The sequence below is a fragment of the Meles meles genome, chromosome 5, assembly GCF_922984935.1.
Source record: "Meles meles chromosome 5, mMelMel3.1 paternal haplotype, whole genome shotgun sequence".
Lineage (NCBI taxonomy): Eukaryota > Metazoa > Chordata > Mammalia > Carnivora > Mustelidae > Meles > Meles meles.
Window position 1 is genome coordinate 25147222 of NC_060070.1, and position 19461 is coordinate 25166682.

The 19461-nt window shown below is 37.9% G+C and overlaps 2 protein-coding genes across 3 annotated transcripts in view; both read left to right on the forward strand.

Moving 5' to 3' along the window:
* The window catches only part of PDSS2 (decaprenyl diphosphate synthase subunit 2), a 254692-nt gene that overhangs the window by 49441 nt on the left and 185790 nt on the right, over positions 1–19461 (forward strand). The gene's annotated exons all lie outside the window — the stretch shown is intronic.
* Positions 13443–13910, forward strand: LOC123942070 (40S ribosomal protein S15a). The gene has a single exon (XM_046006027.1). It carries the CDS (start codon positions 13468–13470, stop codon positions 13858–13860), a length of 393 nt encoding a protein of 130 aa, XP_045861983.1. The 5' UTR covers positions 13443–13467; the 3' UTR covers positions 13861–13910.

Sequence of the window (19461 nt, forward strand, 5' to 3'; positions counted from 1 at the left end):
ATGTTCCTAGGATTAGGTTTAGTCCAGGCAGAGGGAGTCCACAGGGAGAAAGAGAAATCAGAAGCACTTTTAACAGTTGTGTGGGCTTTTTTGACAGATGGAAATCTAAGCAAGCCCAAAATGCACACCCTTTGTCTTCCCCCTGCCACCCCACCCCACCTCAAGACACTCGCTAAGTGCTGGGGCAGTGTAGGAGGCAGGGGGCTACTTTGGAAAAACTGAGTAAAATCTTTTGTAGTCTCATGGTGCTTAGACTTGCTAGGTTCTCAAACTCTTTCAATCTTAAAAGTTTTGGGGGTGCCTGACTGGCTCAGTGGGGCAAGCATACGACTCTTGATCTTGGGGTCTTGCGTTCAAGCCCCATATTAGGTATAGAGATTGATTGATTTCTCCTTCTTCTTCCCCCCCTTATTATTATTATTTATATTATATTATATATTTTATATATTATCTATAGTATATTATACATGTATTATTATTATTGTTATTATTTTAAAGATTTTATTTATTTGACAAAGAGGCACAGCAAGGGAACACAAGCGGAGGAGCAGGAGAGGAAGAAGCAGGCTTCCCGCTGAGCAGGGAGCCTGACGCAGGGCTCAATCCCAGGCCCTGGGACCACGACCCAAACTAAAGGCAGATGCCTAACAACTGAGCCACCCAGGCGCCCCTAGAGATCACTTTTTTTTAAAAAGTTATTGAAGACCACAAGGAGATTCTGTTTCAGTGGGTTATATCTATTGATGTATGCTATATCAGAAATTTGGAAATTAAAAGTAAGAAATTATTGAAATACTAATTTTAAAATAATAATAAACTCATTACCTATTAATATTAATAAGCAGTTTTTGGAAAAATAATTACGTTTTTCCAAAACACGAATATATTATTGAAAAGAGTGAATTATTTTATAAGTTTACAGTCTCTGGCTTAATACCAGACAGTTGAATTTTCATATCTGCTTCTGCCTTCCGTTGTTGCAAAGTGTTGTTTTGGTTGAAGTAAAAGAAGAAAATCCGGCCTTACATAGATAAGTAGTTGGAAAAGGGAGGAGTAATTTAATAGCTTTTTCAGATAATTGTGAATATTCTTCTTTGATCCTATGTCAAAACTTGACAGGTGGTAGTTTCTTAAAGGTTAGTTGCAGTGTGGAATCCAAAACCATATCAATGAACTTTTGTACTTATTATATTAAAATCCATTGTTCTGTCTTGTATTTTGAATGGATCTTTTACCACCCATATTTGTGTATCATGCATTGGTCATTTGGAAATATTGGTTCACTGAGGTATGCAAATCTTTCAAATACTGACATGTTTCCTTATAAAATATGTTAAAAATTCACATCATATTTGTTCAATACCACCACTGATCTCATTAGAAAAGTCTTAAGTATTGGAAAGTTGTCAAAGCTGTGGAAGCTGATAAAATTTTCTGCAATTCTAATCTTTGCCTAGAAGTTCAGTTTCTATTGTTGGCAACAAATACTGTTATTTTTATCCATTGAAGTAACAGGCTCACTGCATTCATTTTTGAGAAAACACCTGCTGAATACCTAAGTCAAAAGACCATAATTTGTCTATTGGTTGTTCTTTCAAGGAAAAATGGTGTTTTGTGGAGGGAGTGGGGGCAACCACTAACTCAGTTATGGCTCAAAGAATCACATGAGTGCTTTCTTCTTGAGCCAGCTGCCATACATTGGTATGCAACAGCGTGCTTTATGCTTGCCTTCCCCCTTGTAACTTGGATTATCAAAATGATGCGTACTCAAAGATTTAATAAAATTAGATACTATTTCATCAGGGATTTAAAAAAAAAAGACTGTTTATTTTAGAGAGACAGAGAGAGAGAGCAGGAGGAGGTGGGGTAGAGGGAGAGCGAATCCTAAAGTGGACTCCCCCTGAGCCCTACATGGGACTCCATCCCAGGACCCTGAGCTTGACCTGAGGCGAAATCCAGTCGGTCACCTAACTGAACCATCCAGACACCCCTCATCAAGGGCATTTTTTTTTTTAGTAAAACTGGTATTCCTCTTATTGTAAGTGCATGGCACTGAAGAGTATAATTATATGGTCGCCATCGGTTGCCTTGATTGGTGCTAAGACTGCAGCGGTTTTACCCACTGTTGCTTTTGTACCGTCAGTGTCAATGTCAATACAGTGAGAAAGACAAATAATATCTTATTCTTATAACTAACCCTCCCCCCCAAAAAAAACCCCCCATAAACCAAAAAAACCTCTCTGTGACCTCTGGAGGTCCACAGTCTATACTCTGACAACCACTAATCTAAGGCGGGGGCGTGCACCGAATAGCTGACGGTTTACCCTCGAGACATTTGAAAGTAGGGGTGCGTGAGGTCTAGCTAAAGCGACATTGCAGTACCAACCCAGTTCAGTCCTTGTGGCCTAGCAGAGGATAGGGCAAAACCTCTGTGGGAACCAATACTAACAGTAGTTCCTACAGTTCTGTATAGTGTTTGACGTATAGTCAGGTATGATGAGGAAGGACTTTTGCTTGTCACCAGGAGGGAAGAACAGAATCTGGAATTGCCTTGTCTCTGTAAACAACTAGAAAACTAGACAAGAATCTCAAAACAGCTTTCTTCACGTATTGGGCAACAGGCAGCACAGTCCAGTGTGTGTTGTTCAGAGTTTAACTGTGTTTTGAATGAAAATGAAAGAAGGCGTGTCAATTTGGGGGATGTCCTGAAAGCAATGCTTACAGGGACTTTATCATTTTAAAATAGTGGTCTAATCTTCTACTTGAATCAACTCGAAAAGAAGAGCAAAGTAAATCCAAAGTAAGAAAAAGGAATGCAGTCAGCCCTCAAATCAGTGAAGTAGAAAATGGACAAACAATAGAAAAGAATTAATTAAACCAAAGGCTGTTTTTTTAAAAAATTTATTTATATGAGAGAGAGAGAGATGGAGAAGCAGACTCCCTGCTGAGCAGAGAGCCTGACACAGGGCTCATTCCCAGGATCCTGGGATCATGACCTGAGCAGAAGGCAGACACTTAACCAATCAAGCCACCCACATTCCCCCAAGTGCTGGTTTTTGAAAAGATTAACTGCCCCACCAATATCCAAAATGATACTGACAAGAAACTTAGGTAGAGACATGGGCAGTTGTGTCCCATGCTGCCCCTTCCCACATTGGGCATAAAAACAGTGCATTGGGTATGGGGCAGCAAGAAAGAAATCAAAACAGAAACTAAACTCCAAGTAGTGGAGTGCCAAGTTTGAGGTGTTGGTGGAATTGTTCTGGGATCAATCCTGGGTGTGCCTGTCTTCTGACACTGGGGTGGGGTGGAGAGAAAGTGGAGGGAGGCCAGAATAGAAGTCTGGAGACCCAGTTATTGATTTTGACATAACTGAGAGTGAAAAGGAAGAAGGAGGAAGAGAGTAATGGCTTTTCCCTTGTGAAAAATTCTTTGACTCTATTTCTGCATTAAAAATTCAGATCTGTGAAAGCCTTAGATGTTGTCATTGTTCACATTCACATTTAAGCTAATGAATCATGCTCAAGTTGCTTTAAAATTGTATTTCATAAGAAAATGTCTAAAAATTTTTCTTTTGAGAATTTTCAAGGTGAATACAGAACTGAAATTCAAGAGAAATATGAAACTGCTTGTGCAGTCATCTCTCCCCCTTATAAGGTGATTTTCAACAGTATTTAACTGTGTCTTTTAAAGATCTTATTTATTTATTTGAGAGAGAGAAAGAGAGAGAGAGAACATGTGCGGTCATGAGCAGGGGGAGGCGAAGAGGGAGAGGGAGAAGCAGTCTACCTCCTGAGTTGGGATCCTGATGCGGGGCTCAATCCCAGGACACTGGGATCATGACCAGAACCGAAGGCAGACACTTAACCTACTGAGCCACCCAGGTGCCCTCTTTAGGGTTTGTTGGTTTGTTTGTTTGTTTAACTATTCCTTTTTATTGCTGCAGGTAGTAGCTGACCATTTTATATCCTATAGGCTAAGTAGAAATAGGCAGAGAAGAATTCTGTTTAGGTATACCTTAGGTGAAGGAAAATCGTTAACTGAATTCTCAGATTACTTTTAATAAGGAAATAGGATTAGTATTGGTATAAAATTCAAACTTCATAGCTGGTTATTCTATTTTTTTTTTAAAGATTTTATTTATTTATTTGACAGACAGAGATCTCAAGTAGGCAGAGAGACAGACAGAGAGAGAGGAGGAAGCAGGCTCCCTGCTGAGCGGAGAGCCCGATGCGGGGCTTGATCACAGGACCCTGGGATCATGACCTGAGCCGAAGGCAGAGGCTTTAACCCACCCACCCACCCAGGCGCCCCTGGTTATTCTATTTTTTAAAGAAGTTTTTCTTATTTGAGAAGTGGCTGAAGTGTTTTGTATAGAATATTTATTAATGTGTGTGGTAAAGAGAGATTTTTAGGTTCTTTTCACCAAATGTTAAATTCTGTGTGGTAGGTTGTAGGATGATTCCTTCCCCTGTCATTTTTTTTTTTTTAAGATTTTATTTATTTATTTGACAGATAGAGATCACAAGTAGGGAGAGAGGCAGGCAGAGAGAGAGGAGGAAGCAGGCTCTCTGCCAAGCAGAGAGCCCGATGCGGGGCTCGATCCCAGGACTCTGGGATCATGACCTGAGCGAAAGGCAGAGGCTTTAACCCACTGAGCCACCCAGGCGCCCCCCCCGTCATTTTTGTACGTGTTTAAATTGCTTGAATTTTTAAATAATGAGCATGTATTTTTTTCAAAACCTACAGAGCTATTAAAAAAATACCTAACATAAACATGAAATAAATATTGAGTATATAAATGAATAAAATGGAATTTGTGGTAAAAAAAAAAATAAGGGTAATATGTATTCTATTACTGTTGGTTTAGTTATGATATGCGTTGGTACACTGGCCATTCTAGAAATCACTGTGTCAGTATTTCTAGTTTGCTGCGCCTCCCTACCCTGATGAAATATGTGACTTTATCCCATTTTAGAATACTAGAAATACTTCTAATTCCCTTAAACACCTACCCCCCCATACAACGATTGAAGGGGGAAAAGCATCAAGAAAAATATTTACTTCCAAATGATTTCTGTACCCTCTCTGTAATTTCTCCTTCCCACCCTCCCTGCTTGGAATAGAAACTATTTCTGGCAGCAGGAACTCTCTAAGGAGAATGTTAGCCCTTACCACAGCAGACTGAGTTGTACAAAGAGTTAATTTAAAATGCAGAACATTTGCTACCAGCCAGGATAGAATGTGGTTGGTCAGTTTTTCTTATCTTCCTTTATTCCCATTTATCCTTATAAGTGGTCATCTTCTTCTTCTTTTTTTTTTTTCAAACTCTACCAATTTGTCTTTCTTTCTTATCTCTCCTGAGCTGTAGGTATAGTGTTGTGGGCCTCCCACTTCATCACTGATCTTATGAATAATGGGATTTCTTTTCCAGTAGCTAAGTTGTTGTTATCTCTTTCACAAGAGTAAAATACTTAAGCCCTAAATATACAACTTGAATGGATAGGAAGTTCTAATTTTAGTATATGTGCTGCCGAAGCAAGCACTGGATAGGAAGTTCTAAGTAAAAAGTCTTTTTATCATAAATTATCTTTTCTTCTGCATTCCCCACACCCCCATCAGTTCGAAGAGCTTGTTTGAAGCATTATTTTGCATTTCATGCTGCTGGGAATAAGAAAGTTTTAAAAAATTAAAATTTTTTTTAGCAGTGATGGAATCCAATTAGATTGTCCATTGATCACTGAATAGCACAAACTCAATTGTTATTCTCCAGATTTTCAGCAAAGAATATTAAGAGCGAAGGTAGACTTGGATTATACATCAGATAAGCAGAATGTCCTGTTCTTTTCCAGGACAGGTCTGGTTTATATCTGCTTTCCTGGCGTAATTTTTAAATAACACGTTTTGTTTTGGAGTAATTTGAGATTTACAGAAAACTTGCAAAGCTATTACAGAGTTCCTGTACACCCCTCAGCCAGTTTTCCCTTGTTATTAATATCTTACATAACCATGGTACATTCGTCAAAACTAAGAAAATCAACAGTAATACATTACTATTAACTAAACTCAAGATTTTATCCAGATTGTGCTCGCTTTTCCATTAATGTTATTTTTTTCTGTCCTGTGATTCAATCATAAGAATACTACATTGCATTTAGTTGTCCTATCGCTTTTGTCTCCTCTGTTCTGTGACAGTTTGTCAGTCTTTAATTATCTTTCATGACTTTAATGGTTTTGAGGGTCATTGGGCAACTATTTTGTGTAGTGTTCTTCAGCTGGGGTTTGCCTGATATTTTTCTTATATAGTCTGAGCCCATTTCTTTTTTGTCTTTCTTTCTCTTTCTTTCTTTTTTTAGGAATGATGAATCCCCCCTTTTTATCCCATAATGTTAGGGGTACATTCTGTTAGTTTGACATCATTTTTGATGTTAACTGACCAAGGTAATACTTGCCACATTTCTCACTGTAAGGTTACCTATAGCCCCCATACTCTATTTTTTGCAAGTCGGTAAGTCCAGCCCACTCTCAAAAGGAGCTAACTACATAAATTATTTGTAATTGTTCTGTAAGAAAGATCTCTATTTTCTCCCTTATTTATTTCTTCAGCTGTTTATTTTTATCAGCATGGATTCATGTGTATTTTATACTTTTAATTACCTATTAGTATGTTGTTTTGTTGCTCAGATGGTTCTAGGTTTGGTCATTGGGAGTTCTTTCAGGCTGGCTCCTATGTCCCTTTGACATACCCTCATTCTTGTGTGTGTGTGTGTGTGTGTGTGTGTGTGTGTGTTTACACAAAAGAATCCCCTGGTTAAATCACATAAAAAGATACATAACAAATATTATAAATTCAAGAAGACTAAAATCATACCAAGTATATTTTCCAACCACAATGGTACAAAACTAAAGATGAATAATAAAGCAAAGCTGGAAAATCTGCAATGTAAATATTAAATATTTAATATGTAAATATTGAACAACACACTACTACACAAGCAGTGGGCCAAATAAGAACTCAAATAGCAAATCAAAATGCCCAGAAGAAAAACACAAAATTCCAAAACCTATGAGATGCAGCAAAAGCAGATGTTAGAGTGAAATTTATGCTATAAATGCTCATGTTAGGAAAAAATGGTCAAATAAACAACATCACACCACAAGGAACTAGAAAAGGAAGAAATTTAGCTGAAACTTAGTAGCAGAAGGAGAAAACAAAAAAAATCTGACATAAAATAGAGACCAGAATAAACAATAATGTATCGAAAATAATGACCAGTTTTAAAAAAAATTGGCAGTGCTTTAACCACATAACTAAGAAAAGAGAGAAGACTCAAAACCAAAATGAGAAGTGGAAGAGCAAACAACACAACAGATAATCACAGAAATACATAGTGTGATAATAGATTGCTATGAACAATTATATTCTAACAAATATAACTTTAAGTTTCTGATAACTTAAAAAAAAAACCCAGACAATTCCTAAACATGTGTAAGTTATCAAGATTGAATCATGAATCTTGAATCCAAGAAATGGGAAATCTTAGATTAGTAACAAAAATGAAAGTTGAATTAGGAATCAAGAATCTCCCAGCACAGAAAAGCCCAAGACTACAGGGTTTCATTGTTGAATTCTTCCAAACATTAAAAAAAAATAATTCATGGCAGTCTTTATCAAAATCTCATAAATAATGAAATAGAGGCCATGAGGCCAGTACTACCCTGATACCAAAGCAGGATAAAAACAATACAAGAACAGAGTGCCTGGGTGGCTCAGTCGATTAATGTCTGCCTTCAGCTCAGGTCATGATCTTGGAGTCTTGGGACTGAGCCCCACATCGGGCTCTCTACTTATCGGGCTCCCCGCTCATCAGGTTTCCTGCTTGGCGGGGAACCTGCTTCTCCCTCTCCCTATGCCTGCCTTTCCCCCTGCTTGTACTCTCTGTGTCAAACAGACAAATAAAATCTTAAAAAAAAAAAAATACAAGAACAAAAAAGTCTAGTTTGTCCTATATAAGCATTGGTACTCCAGCTTTCTTTTGACATCTGTTTGCATGATGGATGTTTCTCCACCCCCTCACTTTCAATCTGCAGGTGTCTTAAGGTCTAAAATGAGTTTCTTGTAGGCAGCATGTAGGTGGGTCTTGCTTTTCTAATTCATTCTGACACTATGTCTTTTGATTGGAGCATTTAGTCCATTTACATTCAGAGTTAACCATTGACAGCTCTGTCTTTATCGCTGTTTTATTATTTGTTTTGTCATTACTTCTAGAGATTTTTTCCTGATCCTTTTTGTCCTTGTCATTTTTGGTCTCTCCTTTGCCCTCAAAGAGGCCCCTTTAATATTACTTTCCAAGCTGGTTTAGTGGTCACTAAATCCTTTAGTTTTTGTCTGGGAACATCATTTTTTCCTTTCCTTTGTTTCCTTTCCTTTCCTTTTCTTCTTTCTTCTTTCTTACTTTGTGGAACTACAAATCTTTGGGCTCTTCTTGTATTTTCTTCTTCTTGTATTTTCCATAGTCTAGTCCTAGAAGCAACCATTTTCCCAAGGAGCTCTGGTTCTTTTTTTTTTTTTTTTTAAGATTTTATTTATTTACTTGACAGACAGAAATCACAAGTAGGCAGAGAAGCAGTCAGAGAGAGAGAGGAGGAAGCAGGCTCCCCACTGAGCAGAGAGCCCGATACGGGGCTCGATCCCAGGACTCTGGGATCATGACCTGAGCCAAAGGCAGAGGCTTAACCCATTGAGCCACTCAGGCGCCCCAGCTCTGGTTCTTTTTACTGGATTTTTATTGGATAATGGCATTTAGAAACCAGTATCTGGGCACTGAGTGTGCTCATTGCTACAAAAGTGTTTCTGTTTCTAGGACCTCTCAACAGACAGAATGAGGAAATATATGTATCCCATACATACATACATATCTGTCATTATTTCTGTATCTTTCTATCTGTGTCCATTTAAATGTGAGTTCATACGAATATTGCTGATTCTAACTTCGTACCATAGGATTCTTTCTAGCTTCCCACTTTATCTGTAACTTCCCTCTCCAACTATGAATAACTTGGCTCCCACATCCATCACTCATTGACTTACTTGTTCAACTATAGTGTATCTGTAAAGCAGTTTTAGAAATGTTAACTTCAGGGCTTCAGGGTGGCTCAGTCAGTTGAGCATCAGACTCTTGATTTCAGCTCCAGTTGCAATCTCAGGGTCGTGGGATGGAGCCCCACGTTGGGCTCCTCAACCAGGAGTCTACTTAACACCTCTACCCCTCCCCCACTGTGTGCTCCTGGGCTCTCTTTCTTAAATAAATAAATCTTTGGAAAAAAAAAGAAATGTTAACTCCTTCTGTGAGAGACACCCAACTGAAAGCAGGGTTTATATATAGTTCCTTTGTCTCTACCTTTACTGTTTCAAGTCTAACATAATTTTCTAAAGTTATTTAGGGTAGCTCCTTTTTTTCCTGCACCCCCTTCAGTGAAATTATGTTAGACATTTATCATACAGGTAAACGTCTTTGCATTCCATCCTGGGACCCCTAATCTCTCGGTTGATTTTTTAAATGTGCATACATTAAAGTTCACTTTTTTTTTAAAGATATTATTTATTTATTTGGCAGAGAAACACACAGCAAGACAGGGAACACAAGCAGAGGGAGCAGCAGAAGGAGAAGCAGGCTTCCTGCTTAGCGGGGAGCCCTATGCGGGGCTCCATCCCAGGACGCTGGGATCATGACCTGAGCTTAAGGCAGACGCTTAATGACTGAGCCACCCAGATGCCCCTAAAGTTCACTTTTTGTGTTATAAAGTTCTTTAGGTTTTGCCAAATATACAGTGTAATGTATCCACCATCTTAGTACCATACAGAATTACTTCAACATCCTAAAAAATCTCCCTTTGTCTCCTTTTAGTAAACCACTCTGCACTGCTCTAACCCCTGGCAGCCACTTAACTGTTTTCTGTCCCCTTAGTTGCACCCTTTCCATAATATCATATGAAAGGAATCATCTGTAATCTTTCAGATCTACGTTTTTCACTCAGCAAAATGTTTTTAAGATTCGTTCACCTTGGGTGATCCATAACTTGTTCCTTTTTATCACTGTGTAGTATTACATTATACGAATGTCTCTGTTTATTCATTCCCCTGTTGAACAGTATCTTGGTTGCTTCCAGTTTTTAGTGATTATGAATAAAGCTGCTATAAAAATTCACACATAGGTTTTTGCATAAACATGTTATTTTTTTATTTTTTATTTTTAAAGAATTGATTTATTTGAGAGAGAGCACAAGCAGGTGGAGTGGCAGGCAGAGAGAGAGGAAGAAGCAGGCTCCCTACTGAGCAGGGAGCCTGACATGGGGCTCGATCCGAGGACCCCAAGATCATGACCTGAACTGAAGGCAGACATTTAACCAACTGAGTCATCCAGGTGCCCCATGAATATATGTTTTTAGTTCATTTGGGTAAATACCTAAGAGCATTACTGGTAGGTTGTATGGTGAATCTGTGTCAGACTTTGCAAGAAATCATCAAACTGTCTTCTGAAGTGGCTGTTCACATTTTTGTATTTCCATTTACAGTGAATGAGAGTTCTGTTGCTCTGCGTCTGTGCCCGTTATATTTTTCAATAGTGCCTCCTTTCACTTCCAGTAGTGTCCGGGTTTGGATGATAAAGTGTGCTATTTTGAAGTAAACATTGACATATTCTGTCCTCTCTTCTTATGTTTTGTGACTATTGGTGAGAAAATTGGGTCCGGGATTTTTCTTCTTCTTTTTTTAAAGATTTTATTTATTTATTTGACACAGAGAGAGAGAGAGAGATCACAAGTAGTCAGAGTGGCAGGCAGAGAGAGAGGATAAGCAGGCTCCCCGCCAAGCAGAGAGCCCAATGCAGGGCTCGATCCCAGTACCCCAAGATCATGACCTGAGCCGAAGGGAGAGGCTTTAACCCACTGAGCCACCCAGGCGCCCCAGGTCTGGGATTTTTCTAAGAGGTAAGACTTTCCTCATTCGGAACATAATTTTAGATCATCTACTTTCAATAATGGTGATTAAGGAAATAAATAGGTAAAGGAAATTAGAGTAAAGTAATTCAATTGATTAGGATTGGATTGACATCATGTAATGAGTGCCAGTCTCTGTGAATTTACTCATTTTGATAGCACTCTTCTAGTTTTCTAATCACTTTCTTCGGTGGCACCACAAGTAATTCTGTACATTTTTTAACATTTAGGTGCAAACTGTATTTTGGACCTTTCTTAATGTATCAGGGGTTGGGGAAAATGAAATCCTTTTGGCTTCTAATGTAGTTCTCTGTTGGACTCACAGTTAAAGCCTCTAGGGATGGTCAGTAGGACCAGAAGGCAGTTTTTTTTTTTTTTTTTTTAAAGATTTATTTATTTGACAGATAGAGATTACAAGTAGGCAAGTAGGCAGAAAGGCAGGCAGAGAGAGAGAGAGGAGGAAGCAGGCTCCCAGCCAAGCAGAGAGCCCGATGCGGAGCTCGATCCCAGGACCCTGGGATCATGACCTGAGCTGAAGGCAGAGGCCTTAACCCGCTGAGCCACCCAGGCGCCCCAGAAGGCAGTTTTTGTCCCTGGGACTCCCGCAAAATAATTGAGGGTGCTTGTTATCCTTCAGATCTTTATGCTTCAGCGTTATCTTAATTTTCATATTTATTCTTTGGATTCTGGGGTCTGGTATTTCAGTTCTACCTTTGGCATCCTTTATATTAGCCTTAGGCAAGTGCCCTTTTTACCTTACCTTGAAGCCAAACAGAGCAAATAATGCTTTTATTCCTTAAAAAATTTTCTTGCTTCCTATCTCTGTAATCACTCTTCCTTATTTATATGAAATTAAAGGTGTCAGCAAAAATGAGAGTTAAAGATTTGCTGAGAAAAATTTTAAGCAGCTCATTCATGTTAATCTACCCAGGGTTTCTAGAGACGGTTCATTTAAGTGAAAATTGCTAATATTTCTAGAAATCCAGGCTGCTGCTTCACTTAGTCTTGTGAGTGAGAATTGTGCTTGCCGGTCAGAGGTCACAGGTGCTTCTACAAGCCTGTCATCTCAGCTTCAGGAACAGCCAACTAACCTTTTCAGTCTTTTTCACAGGTGGTGGGAGAAGTGGGTAAAAATGCAGTTTCCAGATGTCAGGGTCTGAGTAGGTCAAGTCTCAGACCGTTTTGGGGAATGGCGAGTCCACAATGGTCAGGATATAGAAGCAGAGTGCAGTGCTTGGCAGAGAATTCACAAAACCTGTCAGACTTATTGGAAGGAGAAGCGGCCTGTGAATTAAATTGCTCCACTACTGATTTTCCTTTTCTTAGATTAAATTCAGATGTAACATGCTTTAGATCTTAAGGAAATACTATGAAGATTTCCTTTGTTACTGAAAATGATTGCTGGTTGATCTTCATGTTCTCTTTCCAACTCAGAAGATCACTTTACCGTGAAGGAACAAAACTGATTGTACCTTTGAAAAATATTTCTTCCTGGTTGAATGTGATTCAGTTAGCTTTAATGTTAAAATATTATAACTGTGCTGTGCCTTAATCTTGAGATTACCAGGCATTTTGGATGAATCAGTTAGCTTCCGTTGGCCCTGGTTGGTCCTTTAGAAAAATGAGATTTGGACTGGTGACGTCTTGGATACCTTCCAACTTCTGATTTTTTTGTACAAAAAATCTACATCTCCAATACAATGCTCTTTACAATTACAACCTTTCTGCATGTATCCAGTATATTTTTTAATAACAACAATTTAATAAGTTGGAAATTTTAAATCTATTCCTCATTGTATAAATATCTTTTATAAATTGTTCTGATCCCTGAATATGAGAACCCAGAAGAAGAGTGGATCACTGCCTTCAGTGTCAACTTCCTTTCCCTATGAATAAACATAACTATTTATTCAATAACTAATACAGCCTTAATTTTTTAAAATGTGTTGATTTTTGAGGAGAAAAATTTACAGCTTACTTTTCAGGCTAAAAAATGAAGACGATGGGGAAAAGGGAAGTTAACCTTATCTTCATTTAACATGAAGTTCCAAGGTAGATCTTCTATTTACTTAACATTTAATGTGTGAGATCTTTAAATCTTACATAATGATTTTCTGTAGACTTGTTATTGTACTTTTCAGGAAATGGTATCCCTTTTTCCACTAAGCAATCCTGTTACATATTTTGGACTGTGTATTTCTCCTAATGTACAGTAGAGCTTTTTTTTTTTTTTAAGATTTTATTTATTCATTTGCCAGAGAGAGTACAAGCAGGGGGAGCAAGAGGCAGAGTGAAAGAAGAAGCAGCCTCCCTGCTGAGCAGGGAGCCCAGTGCAGGACTCAGTCCCAGAATCCTGGGACCATGACCTGAGCTGAGGGCAGCTGCTTAGCGCTGAGCCAACCAGCATCCCTACAGAAGTGCTTTTAAGATAGAATTGGCAGCTTTCCGCCATCTTTCTTTGCCGCCATAATGGTGCGCATGAATGTCCTGGCAGATGCTCTCAAGAGCATCAACAATGCTGAAAAGAGAGGCAAACGCCAGGTTCTTATTAGGCCGTGCTCCAAAGTCATCGTCCGGTTTCTCACTGTGATGATGAAGCACGGTTACATTGGCGAATTTGAAATCATTGATGATCACAGAGCTGGGAAGATTGTTGTGAACCTCACAGGCAGGTTGAACAAGTGTGGAGTGATCAGCCCCAGGTTTGATGTACAACTGAAAGATCTAGAAAAATGGCAGAATAACCTGCTCCCGTCCCGCCAGTTTGGTTTCATTGTACTGACAACTTCAGCTGGCATCATGGACCATGAAGAAGCAAGACGAAAACACACAGGAGGGAAAATCCTGGGATTCTTTTTCTAGGGATGTAATACATATGTGCAAATAAAATGCCTCAGTGGAAAAAAAAAAAAAAAAAAAAAAAAAAAAAAAAGATAGAATTGGCAGCACCTGGAAACTTACAGATTTGATGAAAGTTCCAGGCCACATAAAATTGCTGCTGTGTACCTACCTAGGTCTAAAGGAGCACTATACCTTTGCATCCGTGTGTGTTTGGCCTAGTATAATTGTCTGCTTCTTGGAATGGACACAGAGAAAACCACTGAAAGATGCAAAGAGATAATGGACTTTTCTCTTTTTATGTCTTCATCAAAATAGCATTTGCAGAGTTCCTTCTGTTCCTCCTCTTTTTACATCCCACTAGGAATCAAACATTTCATATTTGAAGGGCTGTATGAAACTTCCTTCTCGACCCCTACCCTGTGTAAGGATTCCCAAATGGTAACATTCCTCTTATTTAAGCTTTTATTCAGCTTTTCCTTTGTTTCCTTTCATTTTAGTGGTAAATTGCCTATCATTTTCTTTCCTTTATTATTTTGTTAAAGATGTTTCAGCTTGCAGGATTGAGCTATCAATTTTCTTGGTTTCACTGTCCTATAATAAAAGTTTGTCTACCTAGCATTCTTTCAACTGAAACTCGCTGAATACGCATTGGAACAACACCCCAACGTGGAGAATGATAGCTAGTCAAAGCAATGACCCTAAGGCAGTACAGGGTACCCAGATGTTTTCTCATTTACTCAAGAAAGATAAGACTATATTAAAAAAAAAAAAAAAAAGTGAGACTATGATCAACACAATTTGTTCTGTATTTTCTTACATTTCATTTCATTTGTATACAGTAAGTTGGTGTTAACCAGAATAACTCATTTCCTCCTCCAACAGAGTAGTAACGGAGTGTTTTCGTGCGTTTTGCTTCAACTCTGCTCTAGAGCTGTTCTATATGAAGGATGTTTTTTATTAAAACATTCAAGAAGGTTATGATAGTATCCCTTATTAGGGTCATGTACTGAAGATTTCTTAAATCTTTCCTCCTAAAGTCACTGGCTGACAATTAAATAAAGAGGTGAAATTCAGGGGTGCCTGGGTGGCTCAGTTGGTTAAGCATCTGCCTTCAACTCAGGTCATGATCCCAGGGTCCTGGGATCGAGCCCCATGTCTGGGTCCCTGCTCAAAATCTTTAAAAAGAAAAAAAAAGAAGTGAAATTCAGAAATTATTGTTCATCTGGAAAGCCTCATATAACAGTACTGCTTTGTAATCATTCTGGTTCCCTCATCTCTTATTTGAAGATTTATTTGAGCAAACATTTATTGAGCACTTACTATGTGTAAGATATTATGATAAGAGGTAAATAATGGGTCAGGAATGAAAGGAATTAGAACTGTGATGTTGACTTTTGTGGCCTTCAAGGACTTCACATTGTACCTGTTCCTTGCATTAACTTTCAGGCCTATGTTTATACAACTGGAGGAGTTTTAGTGTGTGGGGATTGAGCATTTTGCATCAGTCAACTGGAAAGCACAGGGGTGGGGGGATGGGATGATCTGTTGAAGTCCACAAGTAATGTGTCATTGTTTTTGATAACAGCTTTATTGAGATATAATTTCTATACCATAACACCCTTTTGAAGTGTACAGTTCAGGAGCGCCTGGTTGGCTTAATTGGTTAAGTGTCCAGCTCTTGATTTTGACTCAGGTCATGGTCTCAGGGTGTGAGATCAAGCCCTGTTCCAGGCCCAGCCTGGAACCTGCTTAAGATTCTCTCTCCCTCTCCCTCTGCTCCTTCCCACCACTCATGCACAGGCACATGTGCTTTCTCTCTCTCTTTCTCTAAAAAAAAATATATAAATAAAAATAAAGTGTACAGGGGCGCCTGAGTGGCTCAGTGGGTTAAAGCCTCCACCTTCAGCTCAGGTCATGATCCCAGGGTCCTGGGATCAAGCCCTGCATCGGGCTCTCTGCTCAGCAGGGAGCCTGCCTCCCTCTCTCTGCCTGCCTCTCTGCCTACTTGTGATCTCTGTCTGTCAAATAAATAAATAAAATCTTTTTTAAAAAATCAACTGACCATAAATATAAGAGTTTATTCTGGACTCTATTCCACTGAGCTAAGTGTCTGTCTTTACACTATTACCACACTGTCTTTATAATGGTACCTTTGTGGTTAAGTTTTGAAATTTCTTAAGTGACTTTTTACCTTTTGATTTTCTTCTTTGTCTAAATGTTTTTGGCTGCTAGTTTTTAAGTCTCACTTTTTAATATTTCTCAAACTTGTTTATTTGTGCCCCTACTAACAATTCATTGGTTAGATCTTAACACTTTATTGTTGCCCAGCTCTACTCCATTCCCACCACCTCCCCTCCCCCGCCAAAAAGGCATTAGCTTCTTAACTGATTCTTTACATTAATTCCTTTAGTCATGCTTGTTTACCTACTGCACTGCATTATATGGTATTGGGGATATAACAATGAATAAGTCAGGGGCATCTGGGCGACTCAGTTGGTTAAGTGTCTGCCTTTGGCTTGGGTTACGATCTTAGGGTCTTGGGACTGAGTCTAGCATCAGGCTCCCTGCTCAGTGGGGAGTCTGCTTATCCCGCTTTCTCTGTCCCCCTACCCTGCTTGTGCTCTCTCCCTCTTTGTCGCAAATGAATAAATAAAATCTGAAAAAATGAATAAGCCAGACATGACCTGTGTGGGACCTTATATTCCAGTTACAGAAGCACAATAAATAAGGAAAAAAGAAATTAGATGGTGCAATGAAAGGGAATTAAACAAAATAATCTTTATTAAATGTAAATGTAATCTGGCTACATTTCTGATTAAAATTCTTCATTGGCTCTCCATTACTTTCAAGATGAAGTTCAAGTTCCTAATCTAATTATGTTTGAACTTTTTTTAACATTACTTTTTAGTAAGTTCTCTGCTGTCTTCCTTTGTGAATACTGCATATAAACTGTGTAGCTGCTATTAAACCTCAAAAATTCATCTGTAACTGTAAAAAATTTGCAGTAGACTCTTTTTATCTTAACATATTGGCTTGTATATTGCCAATGTTGGCTTGTATATTGGAATATACTTTAATTAAATGCTATAATTTTAATGAAATATTTATAAGTAGGATGAAGTATATTAAAAGAATATATTGACATCCTAATATGGAAGTCATGAAGTACAGCTGCAAAAGTTATTTCGTAGTAAAAGCATTCTAGTTGCCTTGCATGAAGCTAGATCACAGCATATCTAACCAGAATAATCTAATTATGGTCTTTAATGTGTCAAATGTTCTAAAATATTAAATTGTGCCTTTAATCAGACTGCTAGGCTTGCTTAAACAACTCCTAATGAATTTAATACTTCAATTTTTGGATACAGTAAGTAAACATAAGTAGGTTATAAGAAAATGGAACATATCCATGAATGAGGTAAAAAGAAAAAAAAATCTCATTTCCAAAATGGCCTGGATGGTGAGTCAGGTTTTTTTTTTTGTTTTGTTTTGGTTTTTTGCCATGAAAAAATCCTTTTGTTACTGAGTATTTGATAGTATTTTACATATGCTTAAAAGCTTTTTGATTTAAAGCTGTCTTCTGTCTCAATTGGCAAAGAACACAAAAACATGGAAGATAAGGACTTCAGAGTTAAGAAGAGCACCTTATCTCTTGGTTCATTAATCTAACACATTTTTTAAATGCCTACTGTGTGATGTATAGTGTTTTATTCACTGGATATGCTGAGTTAGGCCAAGGCACAAACAAGGCTCCTACTGTCAGGAAGCTTACAAGTTAGGAGTTGAGAGGGTAGACTGCTAGAGAGAAATGAGGGGGTGGCATAGAATACAGTCTAATGGATACTGCTTTTCCCACACTAAAACTGAGAGCTGCAAGACACAGACCAGATTTAAGAAGGAGTTTCTAAGGAAACCTAAAGATAACAAGGGAGACCAAAAAAAAAGGACACTGGAAGAAATTAAAGCCTCTGACACCTACAGTTGCAGCAAAAATTAAGCACAGTCTAACTCCTAGCCAGTTAGATATCAAACCTCACACTAAAGTTCTCTGTATATAAAGCACAACAACAATCACTAGAATAGGGTAACAAAGATCTTTCCTAAGTATAAAAGAAATTTTACAATTAAAAAAAAGATACAAAGAACATATAGTAGATATAAATATAGTACATTTAATAATCATTAAAAATATGGTACTATTATGACCAAACATATGAATTATATTAATAAGTGTGAATAGCCTCAGCTTACCTTGTAACAAAAAAGTATTTTCAATTGAACTATATGCTGTATATAAGAGCACATCTAAAACAACATGAATCAGAAAAGCTAAAAATAAAGGGTTGAATAAAGAAATACCAGACAAATGGAAAAATCCTCATACCAAAGTATAAGTTGGCAAAAAAAAAAAAGACATTAAAAATAAGGAACACATTTCAATACCAAAAGTCCCAATTCAAAATGCAGATATAACAGTTACAAGGATCTATACAATAGGTAACACAGCAACCACATTTATGAAGCAAAAAATAGGGAACATACTAGGAGACATAAGCTTGCTCTTTATAATGGGAGAGTTTTTAGGGGCACCTGGGTGGCTCAGTTGTTAAGTGTCTGCCTTCAGCTCAGGTCATGATCTCCTGGTCCTGGGATCAAGCCCTGCATTGGGCTCCCTGCTTGCCGGGAAGCCTGCTTCTCCCTCTCCCACACCCCCTGCTTGTGTTCCATCTCTCACTGTCTCTCTCTTTCTCTGTCAATTTAATAAATAAATAAAATCTTTATAATAGGAGAATTTAGCAAGCCACTTCCAATATAAGACAGAAGTAAATACAGGGAAGACCTAAATAACATAATCAAATAAACAATGTGGATAGATAAGTATGTGTATATATATCAAACTTTAAGCTCCAGTAATGGAAAATCTTTTTTCGGGCGCACATGAAATATTCACAAAAATTGATCATATTTAGGTCACAAGAGTAAACATGAGGTGTTATAATATGGAAATATTACAAGCTATATGCTCTAATCTAAATGTAACAACCCCAGAAATTATTTTGTAATTTAAAAACCCAAAATACAAAATTCTGATGAAGGAAATTGAAGATGACACAAACAAATGGAAAGATATTCCACGTTCATGAATTGGAAGAACACATATTAAAATGTCCATACTACCCAAAGCAGTCTATAGATTTAATGCAATTCCTATCAAAATACCAAGAGCATTTTTCATAGAACTAGAATAAATAATCCTAAAATTTGTATGGAACCACAAAAGACCCCATTTCAAATAGCCAAAGTAATCTTGGAGAAGACAAAGCTAAGGGTGCACAACTGCAGATTTCAAGGTATACTACAAAGCTGTGGTCATAAAAACCATATGTTACTGGCACAAAAATAGACACACAGATCAATGGAACAGAATAGAAAGCCCAGAAATAAACCCACAATTATATGACCAATTAGTCTTGACAAAAGAGGCAAGAATGTGCAGCGAGAAAGAGTCATCAGCAATGTTGGGAAAACTGGACCACTTTCTTACAGCATACACAAAAATAAACTTAAAATGAATTAAGGACCTAAACATGAGATCTGAAACCATAAAACTGCTAGAAGAAA

What these genes read in the sequence shown, in the direction of transcription:
- LOC123942070 (XM_046006027.1), top strand. Translation starts at nt 13,468, where the DNA reads ATGGTGCGCATGAATGTCCTGGCAGATGCTCTCAAGAGCATCAACAAT.